The 15,937-nt window shown below is 42.4% G+C and overlaps 1 protein-coding gene across 1 annotated transcript in view; it reads left to right on the top strand.

The window, feature by feature from the left end:
* The first annotated feature begins 2,625 nt into the window (after positions 1-2,625).
* Positions 2,626-15,937, top strand: part of atp2a2b (ATPase sarcoplasmic/endoplasmic reticulum Ca2+ transporting 2b) — a 37,893-nt gene continuing 24,581 nt past the window's right edge. The window contains exons 1-7 of the mRNA XM_080742417.1: positions 2,626-3,229; positions 5,133-5,150; positions 5,494-5,576; positions 6,078-6,182; positions 6,652-6,790; positions 9,531-9,611; positions 15,746-15,831. Of these exons, the coding sequence (XP_080598543.1) occupies positions 3,112-3,229; positions 5,133-5,150; positions 5,494-5,576; positions 6,078-6,182; positions 6,652-6,790; positions 9,531-9,611; positions 15,746-15,831 (630 nt within the window). The 5' untranslated portion in view covers positions 2,626-3,111. The remainder of the gene's footprint in view (positions 3,230-5,132; positions 5,151-5,493; positions 5,577-6,077; positions 6,183-6,651; positions 6,791-9,530; positions 9,612-15,745; positions 15,832-15,937) is intronic.

The following is a 15,937-nucleotide window of genomic DNA, read 5'->3' as shown; positions in this document are numbered from 1 at the left end:
GCACATGGATAGGTCAGATGTTTTCCTACGTTCTTAGCTGCTTCCTCTGCCGTTACTGTACTTTCACAATGTACAGTTGTATGAAACAACTTTGTTTTTGTAGAACCGATCCAACCAATATGCCCATGGGTATCAGGGATCTCCATATATGGGTAACTGGTCCAATATTATGTATTAACTAGAGATACTGTTCCTCCGAAACAGTGTGGGCTCACTCGTGACTATATCCTGCAGTGTGCTCACTGTCATGTGAAGCTCAACCAACTCCAGCTAACACAACTCCCAGATTGTCCACACCTCAATTGCACCTCATTGGCTAAGGGCCCTGCCTTTGTACTGTTTGTGACGGAACTCACACGCCCGGAGAAAGTGCGCCTACCGTCGGGTTGAGTCCTCCGGGCAGACTGCATCCTGCAGCATCGCAGATGCGAGGTGCTGTGAGCTTGTACGGCCACTTCTGGCACGCGCAACACGGTGTGATGACAAAGGGTCACTCCGAGTGTAACAACAAGTGTTTTGTAGGCTAACGCTGTAGAATGGACGTTAATTAAGTGGTGGGAGAAAGTGTTAAAGGAGGACGATATGGACCAGAACTTCATCATTTATTCCCATTTATTGTCTGACCCGTTTCCATTCACAAATGCGTATTTAGTTTATTCGATAAAGCCTCAAAATCCACCTCCTCCAAGCGGATAAAATTGTTTGCGGATAATGAAAGTTTATTCGCATTTTGAAGTGTTTCCATAAAAAGATTTTGCGAACAAGCCTTAAATGCGCATTAAGAAGCTTACAACATAACGTTAAGTATCATTAAAAAGTTAACAAAACACAGTACACTTTCACATAAAGCAGACATCACAGCCTTTCTATAATCATCTGGAGAGAATATTTACACACAATAGGCTTATGAATATTGTTGAATCCAATTTATCCAAACCACTAATAAAAGTATTCAAAAATGTCACTGTGATCCGCGTCCATTTGGTTACATTTGTTACACTCTCACAGTTACAACTTTGTAACCAAATGATAATACATATCATTTAATTCATCATTTAGTCTGTGTTCTGTGTTAATAATATCAATATTTAGCCACTGCAGACATATTTTAAATATAGCAAAAGAATAGCAGATCTACAAGCTCACAACAACACAAATGTGACTCTGTGAGCTTTGTAGATCTGCTATTTCTTATGCAGTTCATTTTAAATGGTAACATTGTGGCCTGTAATGACAACACAAGGTCATTCAGGGTTGAATGATGTTGAACAGGGTGTTGTAGCAGACTGTAACCACTAGAGGGTGGTGTTTGTTCAGTCACTGAGTGAACAACAACAACAACACCCACCAGTATTGAAGGAATCTTTGCAACACATTTGGATTTGTGAATGAATAGGTCTAGTAGGGGGGGTCCACGTGCATAGGGTGGATTTATTTTTGCCACCTGTTTTTGAGCGGTGGTCACAACGCTCCTATACGTGGCCGTGTGTGTGGGTCTGTCTGGCTGCGTGCGTGTCTGTCTGTCTGTCTGTAGCCTGCAGTAACCTTTTCTGACCACACATGTTAAGGGAGGGGCGCTGTTGTTCAGGCCAGGCCAGACCAGGCACACACACACACGCACACGCACGCGCGCGCACACACACACACACACACACACACACACACACACACACACACACACACACACACACACACACACACACACACAGACACAGGGGGGAAGGGGGGAAGGGGGGGGGGGGGGGGGTAACCACCGCTCAGTTCATTTTTTTTTCTTAATCCTTTAAGGCCAGGGTATATTTTAAGATTCTGCCAGGTACCAAGCTGAAATATCATCCCAAGCCTCTGGACTCGGTGTCGACTCGAGGTGGCGGGGCTAGGCTAGCGAAGCAACGGAAGCTAGCTGGAGTAGAAGGCTAGGTTGGCTAAGCTAAAAACAAGCTAGTCGTTCGACACGGCGAGTCGCTCGCTCGGCGCCTCGGCGGCGTCCAGCAGATTACCAAGCGTGTCTATGAAGGGAGCGCTCGTTTTATGGTTAGATGTCACAGTTATTGTCCACGACATTAAGTTATTGTCCACGACATTGCAAGCGGCGCGAAGGCCAGCGGACCTTGGGCGCTCGGCCGGCCGCGCGAGTTACGAAGCCGTGGTGAATGCAATCGTTAGATAAACGCACACGATAAACGCAATGATAATTGGGTTTTGGTGCACCTCGCGCGGTCCAAGTGACTACAACCGAGCGCTCCCTACGTCCGGTTCAGCCAATCACAGGGGGCTTGGGGGAGACCGGAACCAGACCGGAACAGGGACAGCCTTGGGCATACGCCGCCAGACGCGCCTCGGCGGTGTCTCACGTGGCTCATGGTCGCCTGAGACGGCGCGCCTCCGTCGTCATCACCGAAAACAAGCGCTCCTTTCCCTTGCAGCCACCCGCGCCCCCACCGTTGCGCTTAGGGTCATTGGGAAAAACGTGGACGCATCAGTGAGGGGAAAAAAACAAACCCAGCGTAGAGAGAATGGGATTTCCGGTGTTTCCAACCAATGAGCAGATTCCACATGCGGACACTGAACAGTGCTTTCGACGCACGCGAAAGCGATTGGTGTGGATGATGATGATGAAGAAGACACACACCGACTACTACTGAACAGAGTGTGACAGCCTGCAACTTAAAACACACACGTCGTCTTAATTAAGATGCGCTAAGTCAACGTCGCTCTCGCTGGAATATTGGAACAAGAATACACGTTTTAGTGTTGGCGAGACAAGGTATTCGTCCCAAGTTTTGAGGTGAAGCGCGAGCAATATCGGAACGCGACCCGGCGAATCTCGAACAGGGCAACAGCAACGGCTGGAAACTCGGCTAGCTTGCTTGCTATTAGCATTCACGCCGCTACTTCATCACTCTTGTCATTCAGCAAAACCTGCCCTGCTGCCCACAAACCTGGCAACGTGCTAGCAGCAGTGTGTGACTGTCCGGGAGTTCCCGTAAAAGATTCACCAGTCGTATCGTTTTCACCGTTGCACAAAAAGATTAAAGGTATCAGTTTAGTTAGGAAGAGAGACTGAGAGAGGGAGAGAAACTGGTGTCCTCCAAAAAGTGGCCATTCACCATGGACAAGGCACACACAAAGACGGTGGAAGAAGTTTATGGCTTTTTCAACGTGAATGAAAGCACCGGCCTGGGGCTAGACCAAGTGAAGAGACAACGAGAGAAATACGGACCTAACGGTAAGACGAGACTCAAGTAAACTGCAATTTGTAGGCTATAGCAGTACTACTCTACTCTGTAACAATTAAAATGGCATAATTCAAAACCCTAGGTATAACACGGGGCTAAAGTGGATTAATGTATGTTTTATAATAGCCTACAGGGCAAAAGTAGATTAATGTATGTTTTATAATATAATCATTGATAGGCCTATCTACAAAGTAAATAGTAACTAAAGTTTTCATTTAAATGTAGAGTAAAAGTGGCCATAAATCATAACTCTAGGGTTAACTCTACAAGAGTTATGATTTATGGCTAGAGAAAAAGTACAATATTTTTGATCCGAGATGTAGTGGAGTAAAAGTAAAAGAATTGGAAATACTCAAGTAAAGTGCAAATACCTAATTTAAGTAAATTAACTTACCTGTAGTTACTTTACACCACAGTTGTATAGGCACTTTTCTATAGTTATCCATCATGGTCTGTTTGTATGGCCTTCAGCCGGTGTATTGCGTGTAACGGACATGATAGAAAGAAATTAGATGTATGACGTCACCACCTGTGACCTGTATGTATTGTAGAAACACTGAGAGGGGGGGGGGGGGAATAAATAGAAACACTGAGGATGACGTTTGGCCAAAGAAGACACATGCCAAATAAAACTTTTGTCCTGCACAAGCTTAGTTTTCACAAACATTTGAATGAGGGGCATACATTATTATTGTTTAAATTAAACCTATACATTCCAACAGTAGTACTAGTAATTGGAATTCCAAAAATCTTGTATCATCATCACTTTCAACCCACGTATGTCTGGCCACCATAGTCCACTTGCCCCAGTAAAATCTGACGACTCGGAACGGTCGAACCCACAAATCCGGCAAGGGCGGCGACCACCTCAGAATGGTCGGACGCACAAATCCAGCGAGTTTTTCTGAAAACCAGAACCTGCTCTTCCACGTTTGAAGTCTTGGGGCCGGGGGTACCGTTAATTAATTATGTTCCTGTTGGGAGGAAAGTCGGCTGAAGCAGACTTGCTCGCCTGAGCTCACTCGGCGGTGCCTCTCGTGGCTCAAGTCCGCTTCAGACAGCGCACCTCCATTGTTGTAACCGTTCTTTGCCTAACGTCTACTTCCTAAGTTAATGTTAGGGTCTGTAGTCTGTTCTCACCAAGCAGGGTGGGCGACTGGGTATACCTCACCGGTGGGGCGAGCGGTCCGCACAGGCAGGGCAAGTGATCCGCCGCTGGGGACGAGAGTTCTGCTGAAGCGGGGGGTGTAGTCCGCTGCTGGGGACGAGCGATCACTCAAAAAATGGGGGCGAGCATTCCGTGATTTGGGGCGAGCATTCCAGTTGTACACGCACAGACAGACACACACACACTATTTAAAGGACAACTTTGTTTTTTTACAACAAGGGTTCATATTTTAGATTGTAATTAGAGAAAAGAAAAAGTGAGTGTTAAAATGTTTTCATTTGCTTCGTTCTATTGTTTTATCACGTTTACCGTGCTAAAATGTGGGGCATGCGTACAAGTGGCTAAATATGTCTTTTTAGACACAATAAGCCAGCAGTTTCTTTATTGCTATTTACAGTAACACTTCTAGCCCCCACAATTCACATCCAACCATGAAAGGTTGCGTTGTATCTTGGAAATGGGCTTATTCTGTGTAAAATTACATATTTAGCCACTTGTACGCATGCCCCCAACACTGAAATAAGAATCTCTAAAACAATAGAAAGAAGTAAATGAAATCAATGTAACACTTATCTTTTATATTATTTAATTACAATCTAAAATATGAACCCTTGTTGTATAAAACTAAAGTTGTTCTTTAAGGCATAATGGTGTAGTTACGTTTTGACATAATGTATTATTCTTCTCTCCTTTTTTGTCTGTGGTGTCTTTGGGATGGATTGCAGAATTACCTGCTGAGGAGGGTAAGTGAATAATAATGATAACATCATTTTGGTTGTCTTCTGTCTAAATTTAGAGTTAAATCTTAAGCACATTAACCCTAGGGTCCCTTTGCTGAACTTGTCATAGTAGGTGAACATTGAGCACAAATAAGATATGCGAGCTCACAACGACACAGGTAGCAAAGCGATGTGAGATTGTAGAATGTCTATTTCTTTCTAGAAGAGTTTTATTCGGCGTATAGGGAAAAAATAAGGGTGACAAGTACAGACTCTCCGGGGGACCCAGGTCAACCAAGAATATAGGGTTTATGGTGTCTAAAAGAATACATGTGCATTCTGAGTACATTAAATCTCTATTCTTTAGGTAAATCTCTCTGGGAACTGGTGATTGAACAGTTTGAAGATTTACTTGTGAGAATTCTTCTTCTTGCTGCCTGCATATCCTTTGTGAGTATTACTTTTTTTTTTGCAATACTATACTTTATAGTTGATTATGGAGAGAATATTCAAGAAATGTGATTTGTGAACCATGGAGAAGTGAAGTAGATTGAATAGCTGTAGGGATGAAACTGTTCTGTTAGCCCACTATGACTATTCACTTCATACCTCGTTTTTGGTTCACGGTTTCAGTACCTCTTTATTGGGTGTAGGGCCTGAGCCCCGTTAATGCCCATGTAGGGAGTTCTGTGTTAGCCATGCCCCAATATGGAGTCCAGACTAGTTTATGATGTCAGTGCTAATGACATCATATTAATGGCATTAGGATGCTCCATATACATGCAGATAGAAAACTATATTTGGACAATTGTCGATCCGACTCACTTCTCACTTAGCACATCACTCCCTTGGGTGCTCAGTGATACGGACACCAAGTTTGAAGTTGATCGATCGAGACGGGTCCTGAGATATGCGGGACCGACTCATTTCTTAATTCCCTTTTGCTTGCAGGTGTTGGCCTGGTTTGAAGAGGGAGAGGAGACCGTCACAGCATTTGTTGAGCCTTTTGTTATCCTACTGATTCTCATAGCGAATGCCATTGTGGGAGTTTGGCAGGTAAAAGCACTAATCTTAGCTAAATTCCTTTCCTTTCCTTTTTTAAAAGATACATGATGGTTAAGGGTGGTACCACTTAAATAATTACATTCAAATAAACGGCGCCACATAGCAATATATCTTGCCATTGTACTAGTTACATTATGACAAGTTAACTACACAACCTCTACTAACGTGTACTATTCTGGGAAAAAAACATCTAAAATCATATACGCTTTTCTGCTCACTATGAAAAACGTCTGCACGACGACATGTCATTCATGTGCATTAATTGCATGGTGAATCTCTACTTGCTCCTTTCATTGGAGTTATATGGCAAGCTTCCCTAGATAATATTGGATGGTGTTGATGTGCAGCCTCACTGGCCAATGAGGTGTCTACCTACAGTATTTATGTCTATAGTTTACCCCTGTGCCATATGAGCGCTAGCTTTACCTTCCTTGTTCACCTTTGGTTTCCTACCATTCAGGAGAGAAATGCAGAGAATGCTATTGAAGCACTCAAGGAGTATGAGCCAGAGATGGGGAAAGTGTACCGCCAGGACAGAAAGAGTGTCCAGAGGATCAAAGCAAGGGACATTGTGCCGGGAGACATTGTGGAGGTGGCTGGTAAGATGGGTGATTTGGGTTAGGGTTAGGGTTAGGGTTAGGGTTAGGGTTAGGGTTAGGGTATAGGAACAGAAAAGAATAAGAACAGAAAAGAAGCCTGGCTTCACTCCCCCCGAACACGTCCGATTGTGTCTGTATAGTTCAACTTAAAATAATAATAAAACCACCCCGTCGCGAAAGGCTGTTGCTTAACGATTTTGACTGCTACGGCGATGACGTCATAGCAGCCGTAGTCCCACCTCGCATCGTGGTTGTAGAAACGGTCTGCTTAAACTGGCTAATATTACACGGCTTGGTTGAATGCTTGATTCCACTCAATAGCCTAACTCGTAACAGCCTAATCAAAGACTCAGAACACCTGATGCACTGCGTGAATGTTGTGCCGCCGCCGCCGCCCGTATTCAACATGTCAGCCATGTATATAAACATTGTCATTTACAACTAAACGTTGCTCTCAAGAATGTTTTTAAAAATATTTGAAGCGAGAAATAGACGATGCAGTATTAGACAATTGATTCTGTTTGATCGACACTTCCTTGTTTTCCAAGGCGACCTTGTTGCGCTGAGGGGACGCCCAGCGCAGCACTTGTGGAATACTTTCACTACTGTAAGCAAGGAACGTTTAAGAAACACAGGGTACTTTGTTTTGTTTTTAGTCAAATGTATTTATTAAGTAGCCGTGTAATAAGCTGGATAACGTCTTGCTCAGCGGTCATTATCGAGTGAAAAAATCCCTTCGGGCTGATATGGCACCTCTCTGCGGTCGGGATTTTTACCTCAATAAATGACGCTGAGAAAGACGTTGTCCCTTACTTATGCCATTGTAATCAAGAGATTAATACGACTGAATGGATGGTGATGAAGAGAGAGAAGTATTTCTGTTCTCATTTTATTTTTATTTTTTCCCCCCTTTTTTTACAATCTTATGTTTTCAAATCCTCCCACTCCAGCAGCATATTATGTTCTACAACTGATCAAAATAGTTTTCCCATTTTTGGATGTGTTCGCAGGTCTCATCTAATCCCCCTCTCTCCTCTTTCTTCCCCCTTTTCTTCCAGAGAGGGGCAATGTGTGTGTGTGTGTGTGTGTGTGTGTGGGGGGGGGGGGGGTTGGTTAGTTTACATGTCTGTCACCAATCTCTGCTCTCTGCATCGACTGTTTGAAGCCTCCGGTTCATAGCTTTATGTTTCAACCTTCACTTTTCTTCCTAACCTCTGTGTACTTCATTTGTTTCAGTATTTGTTTCTTATTTGTTTCTATGGTGATTCACAATAGGTCAAGCAACCAACACTGGCTTCTCTGCAGATACATACTCGCCACCGATTTCGTTTAATTTTAAATTTTAAAGGCAATAGGAGAAAACATGCTTAAAGGAGTAGTTCTCACCACTTTTTAACCTGTCTTCATATAGTAGGTCCTCACTAATGTTCATGATAAAATATCACAATTTTTTTTTTTCTACTCAGTCCAAGTCTCCTAGGAGAGCTGTGGGAAGTTCAGAATCCATCGTCTTGTGACATCATCATTTTCCAAAAAAGAAATTAATCAATATTTTTGAAAAAAATATTTCGATTTTTATTATCGCGAGAACAATGCCTTCCACTTTAAAATTGCAACTTTTCAGGAATAGAAAGCCTGCAGTTTCTATAAGCTGGATTGGCAATCGATGATGTCACAAGACGATGGGTTTCTGACCTGCCCACAGCCCTCCTCTGAGAAAAAAAAGGGAAAAAAAAATAAAAGCTATTTTTGAGTGAGGACCAATTGTATGAACATAGGTTGAAACGTGGTGGAGTGCCCCTTTAAGACAGAAGCAATGTTTTTATTGCATAACCTTTCAATACATTCCAAGAAGTAATTTCCCTAGTTTGCTGTTGTCATCCAACATGGTTTGATTGCCTCTGATTAGCAGTTATTTATGATTGAAGACATTATACCAAAGTAAAATATCACTTTAAAGGTGAGGATCCACTTGAATACAGAGGTCATACTACCTCTGAAATCTTGCTTCCAGTGAAGTCATTCAGCTGCAATGTTCTATCATTCCATTCATCTTCCACTGACTGGATGCCAATTGCATTTGAAAACCTGCACTGGACTCTTTAAGTCAGGCCTACGGTTTGATGCCCTCTCAGCCCTAGCTAATAAATGTCAGTGGCTTTAATAGCCCCTCCTGCTTGTCCACTTTCTGCAGCACAAAGATTTGTTTGGAAATTGAGGGGATGTTTACATTTAACATTTGTTTTACTAGGAATTACCAAAGCCTTCTGTTAGTGGAAAGAATGAGCCGCAATCTATTCCTGTGCAGGAGCTGAGTGGAACATTAATAATCTTTGATGCATGACTCTTTCAGCTGCTCTACAGCAAATAAGTTGGTCTTTGATTATTTTATTGCTCTCAAGAACTATGAGTTGGATTAACTTTGTTTCTTGTTCCATGTCTTAAGTAAAGATTTATGAGTGTTATGTGGGCGCCACGGTTACTGTATGTCTTCCACATTTTGTCAACGTAGAGATGTCTTATTTTCTAGATAAAAAGGATGGCCCAACATTCTCTTTTATGACATTTGCATTATTGCATAGTCTCATATTCACATGGACCAATAGAGATGTATAACCCTAATTCAGTTACAGAAGTATCCACTCCTCTTTAATCAATTTGACTTAAAGACCCCTTGCTTTTATCTATGGTTAAATGATACTTCTTCATCTCCCCTTCTTTGTGTTGTTTATATCTACAGTTGGTGATAAAGTGCCGGCAGACATTCGACTTACATCTATAAAGTCTACAACACTACGGGTTGACCAATCAATTCTCACAGGTAAAGACTTAAAGAATGTCTCTCTTACACAGTCTGACTGTTTTGACAGTTTGAGTGTCCGGAGCTAATCCTGTGAGCGGCAAGACCGATCAGTGGCAAACTTTGTATGCATACTGAGTGGTCCACAGAAGTACCTCCATCTTTTCATGTATACTTTATTCATTTTTTGAAATATTTTACCTGAATCTATACTATAATTACCTGTGTGTGTGTGTGTGTGTGTGTGTGTGTGTGTGTGTGTGTGTGTGTGTGTGTGTGTGTGTGTGTGTGTGTGTGTGTGTGTGTGTGTGTGTGTGTGTGTGTGTGTGTGTGTGCACATGTCTGTCACACTGTCTTGTTTAGTTTAGTTTGATTTTTCATATTCCATCCTGGCAAATTCCGAACATCGTTGGCCCAAAATAACCTACCTGACCTGGCGGAGACCTGTGCTCCGAGGAGCACTTATTCTAGTTGGACAGGGAGGAGGCAAGGAGTGATTGAGGAAGCAAAGTCCCAAGGCTCAAAGAGTGTATAATGCAGGGGGACTAGGGTTTATGTGAATCTCGTCCTTAAATGTCGTCATGCACTACTGCCTTAATTGGTAGCAAATTCCAGGAGATATTTTAGTTTTTCGCCTCTCTTCTTCTTCCCCATTCATGGCCATGAAGTCTTGTCAAAGGCTCCCTCGCAGTCCAGCACAGACATCACACAGCTGATTACCCACAAGCTCTCTTGCCCTCTCTCACTCTTATTACCCTTTCTTCTTTCTCACACATACACCCCTAACATACACGAAAATGAAGTGGCGTCATGGGACAGTGTGAAGTCGGTAGTGAGTGATGCACTTTGTTCATTAAAAGCCAGTACACACTGCAAGATATTTGCTCTTGATTATGCTATCACTGACCATTTTTGGCGCTCATCGACAAAACCTCCGATCTCATGCAAGATCAGGCTTTGCTCGCAGAGGTTTTGCTCGCCGTTGTGTGAAATGCTCTGCGTGATTCCAGCGCTCGCCGACAGCTAGCATTCCGAGCTTTCCGAACAATAACACATGGACGCAAGAAAAGGAGGATCGACTGGTTTACCCCTGGCACTGACTGGCAGAGACGTAATTCTCAGTTTATCATTGCAGCTATTATCAGGCTATAAGTCCTGTGAAATGTCTTGCATGGGGACCCAAATGCATTTCGGTCCCCATCCGAAATCAATGGGGGTACATTTATTGTAATTAAATTATTGTCTTAGTAATGCGACAATTATTGAACTCAAGTCTCCATTGCATGAGTAATCAATAGAAAATAAGTCAGTTTGGGGGTGAACTACTCCTTTAACAGTAGGGCTGAGCAATTGGGGGGAAAATATCAAATTGTGATTTGGTTTTTCAGACTAATATTGCCATTCAATTCACAATGTAATCTTTTTTTTTTTGTTATCAATTATTTTTATTTTCCATAACATGAAATTAGAGACATACATATGAATAGAACAAGAAAAAGTAAAACATTAATCAAAAGAAAAATGCAATTAACAGACAAACAACACAAACAATAGCAAAACAAGAAAAGGAAAAGAAAACCCACCCACCCCCTTTCCCCGGACCAACACGGAATGTACAATAGTGCATGCCTGTGCTAGGCTGTTACCACTATATAGTGATTTCTTGAATCATAGCCTTAAGCTTATCTGCAATGTCCGACCACATATTAATGTTTTCTTCTTTTGCTCCGTGTAACCTTGCTATCGACTGCTCTAAATATACTATATCTAGAAAGGTCAAGGCCCACTGGCGAAACGTTAACGTATGAGGAGGTTTCCACCGCGTAGCTACCATCTTCTTCGCCGCCGTTAATCCAGCAAAGAAGATGCGCTTGCGTATATTGTTTAGTTGCAACTGTGAGACGTCATTTAATAAAAATAAAGAAGGAGAAGATATGATATTAATACTAAAAATAGTTGAAAGTTTGGAGGCAACCATATTCCAGAATGACGACACATTTGGGCATTCCCAAACCATGTGAAGGAAGGTACCAATACTATTTGAGGCGCAGAGAGTGCAGTTGGGATTATTCAAAATCCTCATAGCACATAGTCTGCGGGGAGTTAAATAAGTCCGATGAACAAAATTTAAATGAATTTGTTGATGGTCTGGATTTCTAGAAGATAGCCTAATGTTATACCATACTGTGTCCCAACAAAAGTCAGGGTCCAAATTTGGTACATCATTCCTCCAAACAGTATCAACAGATAGGGGCCCATAACTACAGTCTAATAAAAAACCATAGAGGGTGGAAACCAAACCTCTTGTTCTGTTACCATCACAGATAAACTCATGGAAGGGGTGCAATCTAAGGGGAGCTTGCCATGGGACCCCGTAGGTCCTCATGGACGTTCTCAGTTGGAAGTAGAAAAAAAGGGTATTTCCAGGCAGATTGAAGATGTCACACAAATCTCGAAAAGGTCGTAAACCATTTCTATCAAATAAGTCCCCTAATGTACGAATCCCCTTAGCCCTCCACCTTGGAAAGCGAATGGGGCGATCCTCGATTAAAAGTCTTTGATTATTGAACACTGGGGAAAATAAGTTCCATTTACAATCAATCTTACACATCTTTTCAGCTGCCCTCCATACTGCCACTAAATGAGAAATGATAGGTCCAAAGCGAACTTTGCATTGATGTGTAGTTATGTTTGAATAGATAAGATCTCTCAATTCAACAGGCTGCACTAAACTCTCCTCAAGCTCTCTCCAAGAAACCTTATTTGCTGGGTTAAACCAATTTAAAAGGGGGCGGAGCGTGAAGGCCCAATAATAAAATTTAAAGTTGGGCAATGAAAGGCCGCCATCATCTCTAGCACGTTGTAATAGAGAAAGTTTAAGACGAGGGCGTTTCCCTTTCCACACAAACTTAGATATCGAAGAGTGAAGCTTATTCCAGTATTGCGGCGGTGGTGGCAAAGGGAGCATAGAGCTTACAAAGTTAACCCTAGGAAGAACATTCATCTTTATGATTGAAACTCGAGCTTGGAGAGAGTTGGGCAAAGATGACCATCTATCTAAATCAAGACAAATCTTATTTAGAGTGTCACCATAGTTGTTCTTAACAATAGCCTGAAGAGAGGGGAAAATATCTATGCCAAGATATTTGAATTGGCTTACTACTGGGATTATGGGCGGCAGGATAGCAGATCTCATCTGATCATTTAGAGGTAGAAGGGCTGACTTCGTCCAATTAATTTTGTAGCCGGAAATGGAACTGAACTGATCAAAAATTTGAAGGACGTGAGTAATTGACTGTGGTGCATTCTCAATGAACAGTAGAATATCATCAGCATATAGGGAAATGCGATGCTGTGTGTTGTTAATCGAAACAGGAGTAATATCTGCAGACTGACGCACTGTCTGAGCCAAGGGTTCGAGTGAAAGTGCGAAAAGGAGAGGACTAAGGGGACAACCCTGCCTTGAAGATCTGCCAATCGTGAATAGCGGCGAACAGATCTTACCGGTTAGGACCATCGCTGACGGATTAGAATAAAGTACTTTAACAAAATGTATGAATGAAGCACCAAATCCCATTTTATCTAGTACAGCCCACAGGTAAGACCATTCCAGACGATCAAATGCTTTCAACGCATCGAGCGACAACACTGCGGCGGGGGTCCTCAGCTCCTTAGCCCTATCGATGATATGCAATAGTCGTCTAGCATTATCAGAGGCTAGTCTAGTTCCTATGAAACCTGTCTGATCACAGTGTACTAAGGTGGTCATAAAACCCTGCAAGCGACGCGCAAGCACCTTAGCAAAAACTTTTAGATCAGAATTCAAAAGTGAAAGCGGTCTATAGCTTGCGCAATCTGTGGGATCCTTGTTCTTCTTCAACAATAATGATATAATAGCTACATTCACATCCCTGGAGAAAGAGCCACTTTCAATTGCATATCGAAACATGTCTAGCATCAGCTGACCTAGATCTTCCCAAAAGATGGCATAAAGTTCAGGGGGTATCCCATCCAAACCAGGCGACTTGCCCCTACGCATTGCGAGCACAGCTTCCTGTAATTCCGCCAGATGGAGCGGTCTATCTAAGGCTTCCGCATCCGCCTCGCTAAGGGTTGGTAACTGTATGTTGGATAAAAAATCATTGCATACTGCATCATCGTGAATGACCTCGGAGGTGTAGAGCTCATCATAAAAAGCACGAAACGTGGCATTGACCTCTTTGGGTTCTGTAACCATGGCTCCCGTTGTTGATTTGACACTAACAATATCAGCAAAATGCTCATTGGATCTAAGACGTAAAGCCAGTAAGTGACTGGGTCTTGCACTATTAAAATAGTAGTTTTGCCTTGTGCGTTTCATTTGAAATTCTGAGCGGCGCTTGAGAATGGAGTTAATTTCTTTCTTAACTAGCTCTCTCTGGGTTGCTGTACTAACATCAAAGTTATTTTGGAGAGAATTATCCAAAGTAGAAAACCGAGATTCCAATTCCACCAGTTTGGCTGACCTTAATTTTCTCTGAGTGGACGCATAGAGGGTTGTATTACTCCTGATAAAGCCTTTAATTGCATCCCAAAGAATTCTGGGATCCTCAACTGAGCCTGTATTGATATTTATAAATTCGCGCAAACCAGTTTGAAACTGAGCTACAAATGCCGCATCGCGCAGCAGTGTGGTGTTAAACCGCCATCTAGGAGCTCTATCTATAACCTGTTTCAGTGAAGCAACACACAGCACCGCCTTGTGATCCGAGAGTGACATTGGGAGCAACTCTACCTTGGCAATTTTATGAAACAAGCTAACAGGGGCAAAAACGTAATCGATCCTAGAGAATGAAGCATGCCTACCCGACAGAAAAGAAAAATCTCTAACCGTTGGGTTCATTAAACGCCAGATGTCGAGTAAGCCAGTTGAGTTTGCCCAAGCACGTAGTTCTGCAGACGCTAGTGCTTGTTCTCTGCTTTCTACCCCAGTGGATCTATCTAGGTTATGTTGCCATGTTGCATTGAAGTCAGCACCAACAATGATTTTGAAATCCGTCAGTTCCAATAAGGTTTTAGTTAGTAATTTGTAAAACTCTTTGTCTAAAACATTTGGAGCATACACAGAGACTAGTGCTAGCATTTTACCCTCCAAGCGGATTTTAGCAACAGCTATCCTCCCGTCACTGTCAGACCAATCACCCAAAAAATCCAACCTAAGGTTACGTCTAGCCAATATGGCTACTCCCTTGGTTTTGGAAGAAGCAGCTGAAAAGGCTAAAACACGATAATGTTTATTAGCCAATCGGTTGGAATGCTCTTTTAAAAGATGAGACTCCTGTATAAATGCAAAGTCAATTGATTTAGATCGCAAAACCCCCAAAATGCTGGTTCGCTTATGCGGTATATTCGCTCCCCTTACATTGAAACTTAGAAATTTATATTCTGTCATAATTGTGGTTCAAACCATACGCACAGCAAGCACAGTAGAACATTTTAGAATTTCCTAGTTGGTCCCTCACAACAAACCTTCCCCACAGAAAAACAAAACAACCCCAAAAGGAACAGAAAGGAAAAAGCAACATCAAACGAACATAAAAAAACACATAACATTGAAGCTTGAGGGGGAAAACCCCATTAGCATCAGAGTGCACAAAAAAAATTCACAATGTAATCTTTAAGTGAACCTTCATTTCATGTTTTGACTGGCTAAGGTCTTCATCAGGGCGAGCCGAGAACATCAATCTGTTTACTGATAAGAGTATACAAACACTAGACTGTCAACATACATTTATATAGGGTGTGCCAAATGTAGGCCATTTCTTGGGTCAACACAGCCTTACACAGGTGTTCTGATTAGACTATAGCATTAGTTCTATGCAATCAAACAATTGAAACACCTGTGTTTTGACCCAAGAAATGGCCGCTAAGGACTACAATGACGTAGCCGCTGGCACACACTATTGGTGTTATTGGATATTTAGCCCAATTAATACAATTTGCATAAGCCTTTTATATAGCGCCAGCAGGAGGCCCAATTTTGCAAAACAAATGTTTTGATATTACTCCTACAGATTTTGTCCAAACATCACGCAAATCGGTACACATTATTGCTATAGTCATACGATCACCCTTTTTGCCGTCTTGTGTCATTATGATTTTGTTTTATTCTTCAGGAGAGTCGGTGTCTGTGATCAAACACACAGACCCCGTGCCAGACCCCCGCGCCGTAAACCAGGACAAGAAGAACATGCTCTTCTCTGTGAGTCTTTCCCACGTTTTCAGTGGTCCCCTACATGCATACGTACATAGATTTCATGCACACTGGTCTTATAGTCCCAGTTTGCTGTCCTCTTGACATTCCCAGG

This window comes from Nannobrachium achirus (assembly GCF_963921795.1).
Source record: "Nannobrachium achirus genome assembly, chromosome: 15".
In the NCBI taxonomy this organism is placed as follows: domain Eukaryota; kingdom Metazoa; phylum Chordata; class Actinopteri; order Myctophiformes; family Myctophidae; genus Nannobrachium; species Nannobrachium achirus.
This window is presented reverse-complemented; position numbering and strand designations above follow the sequence as displayed.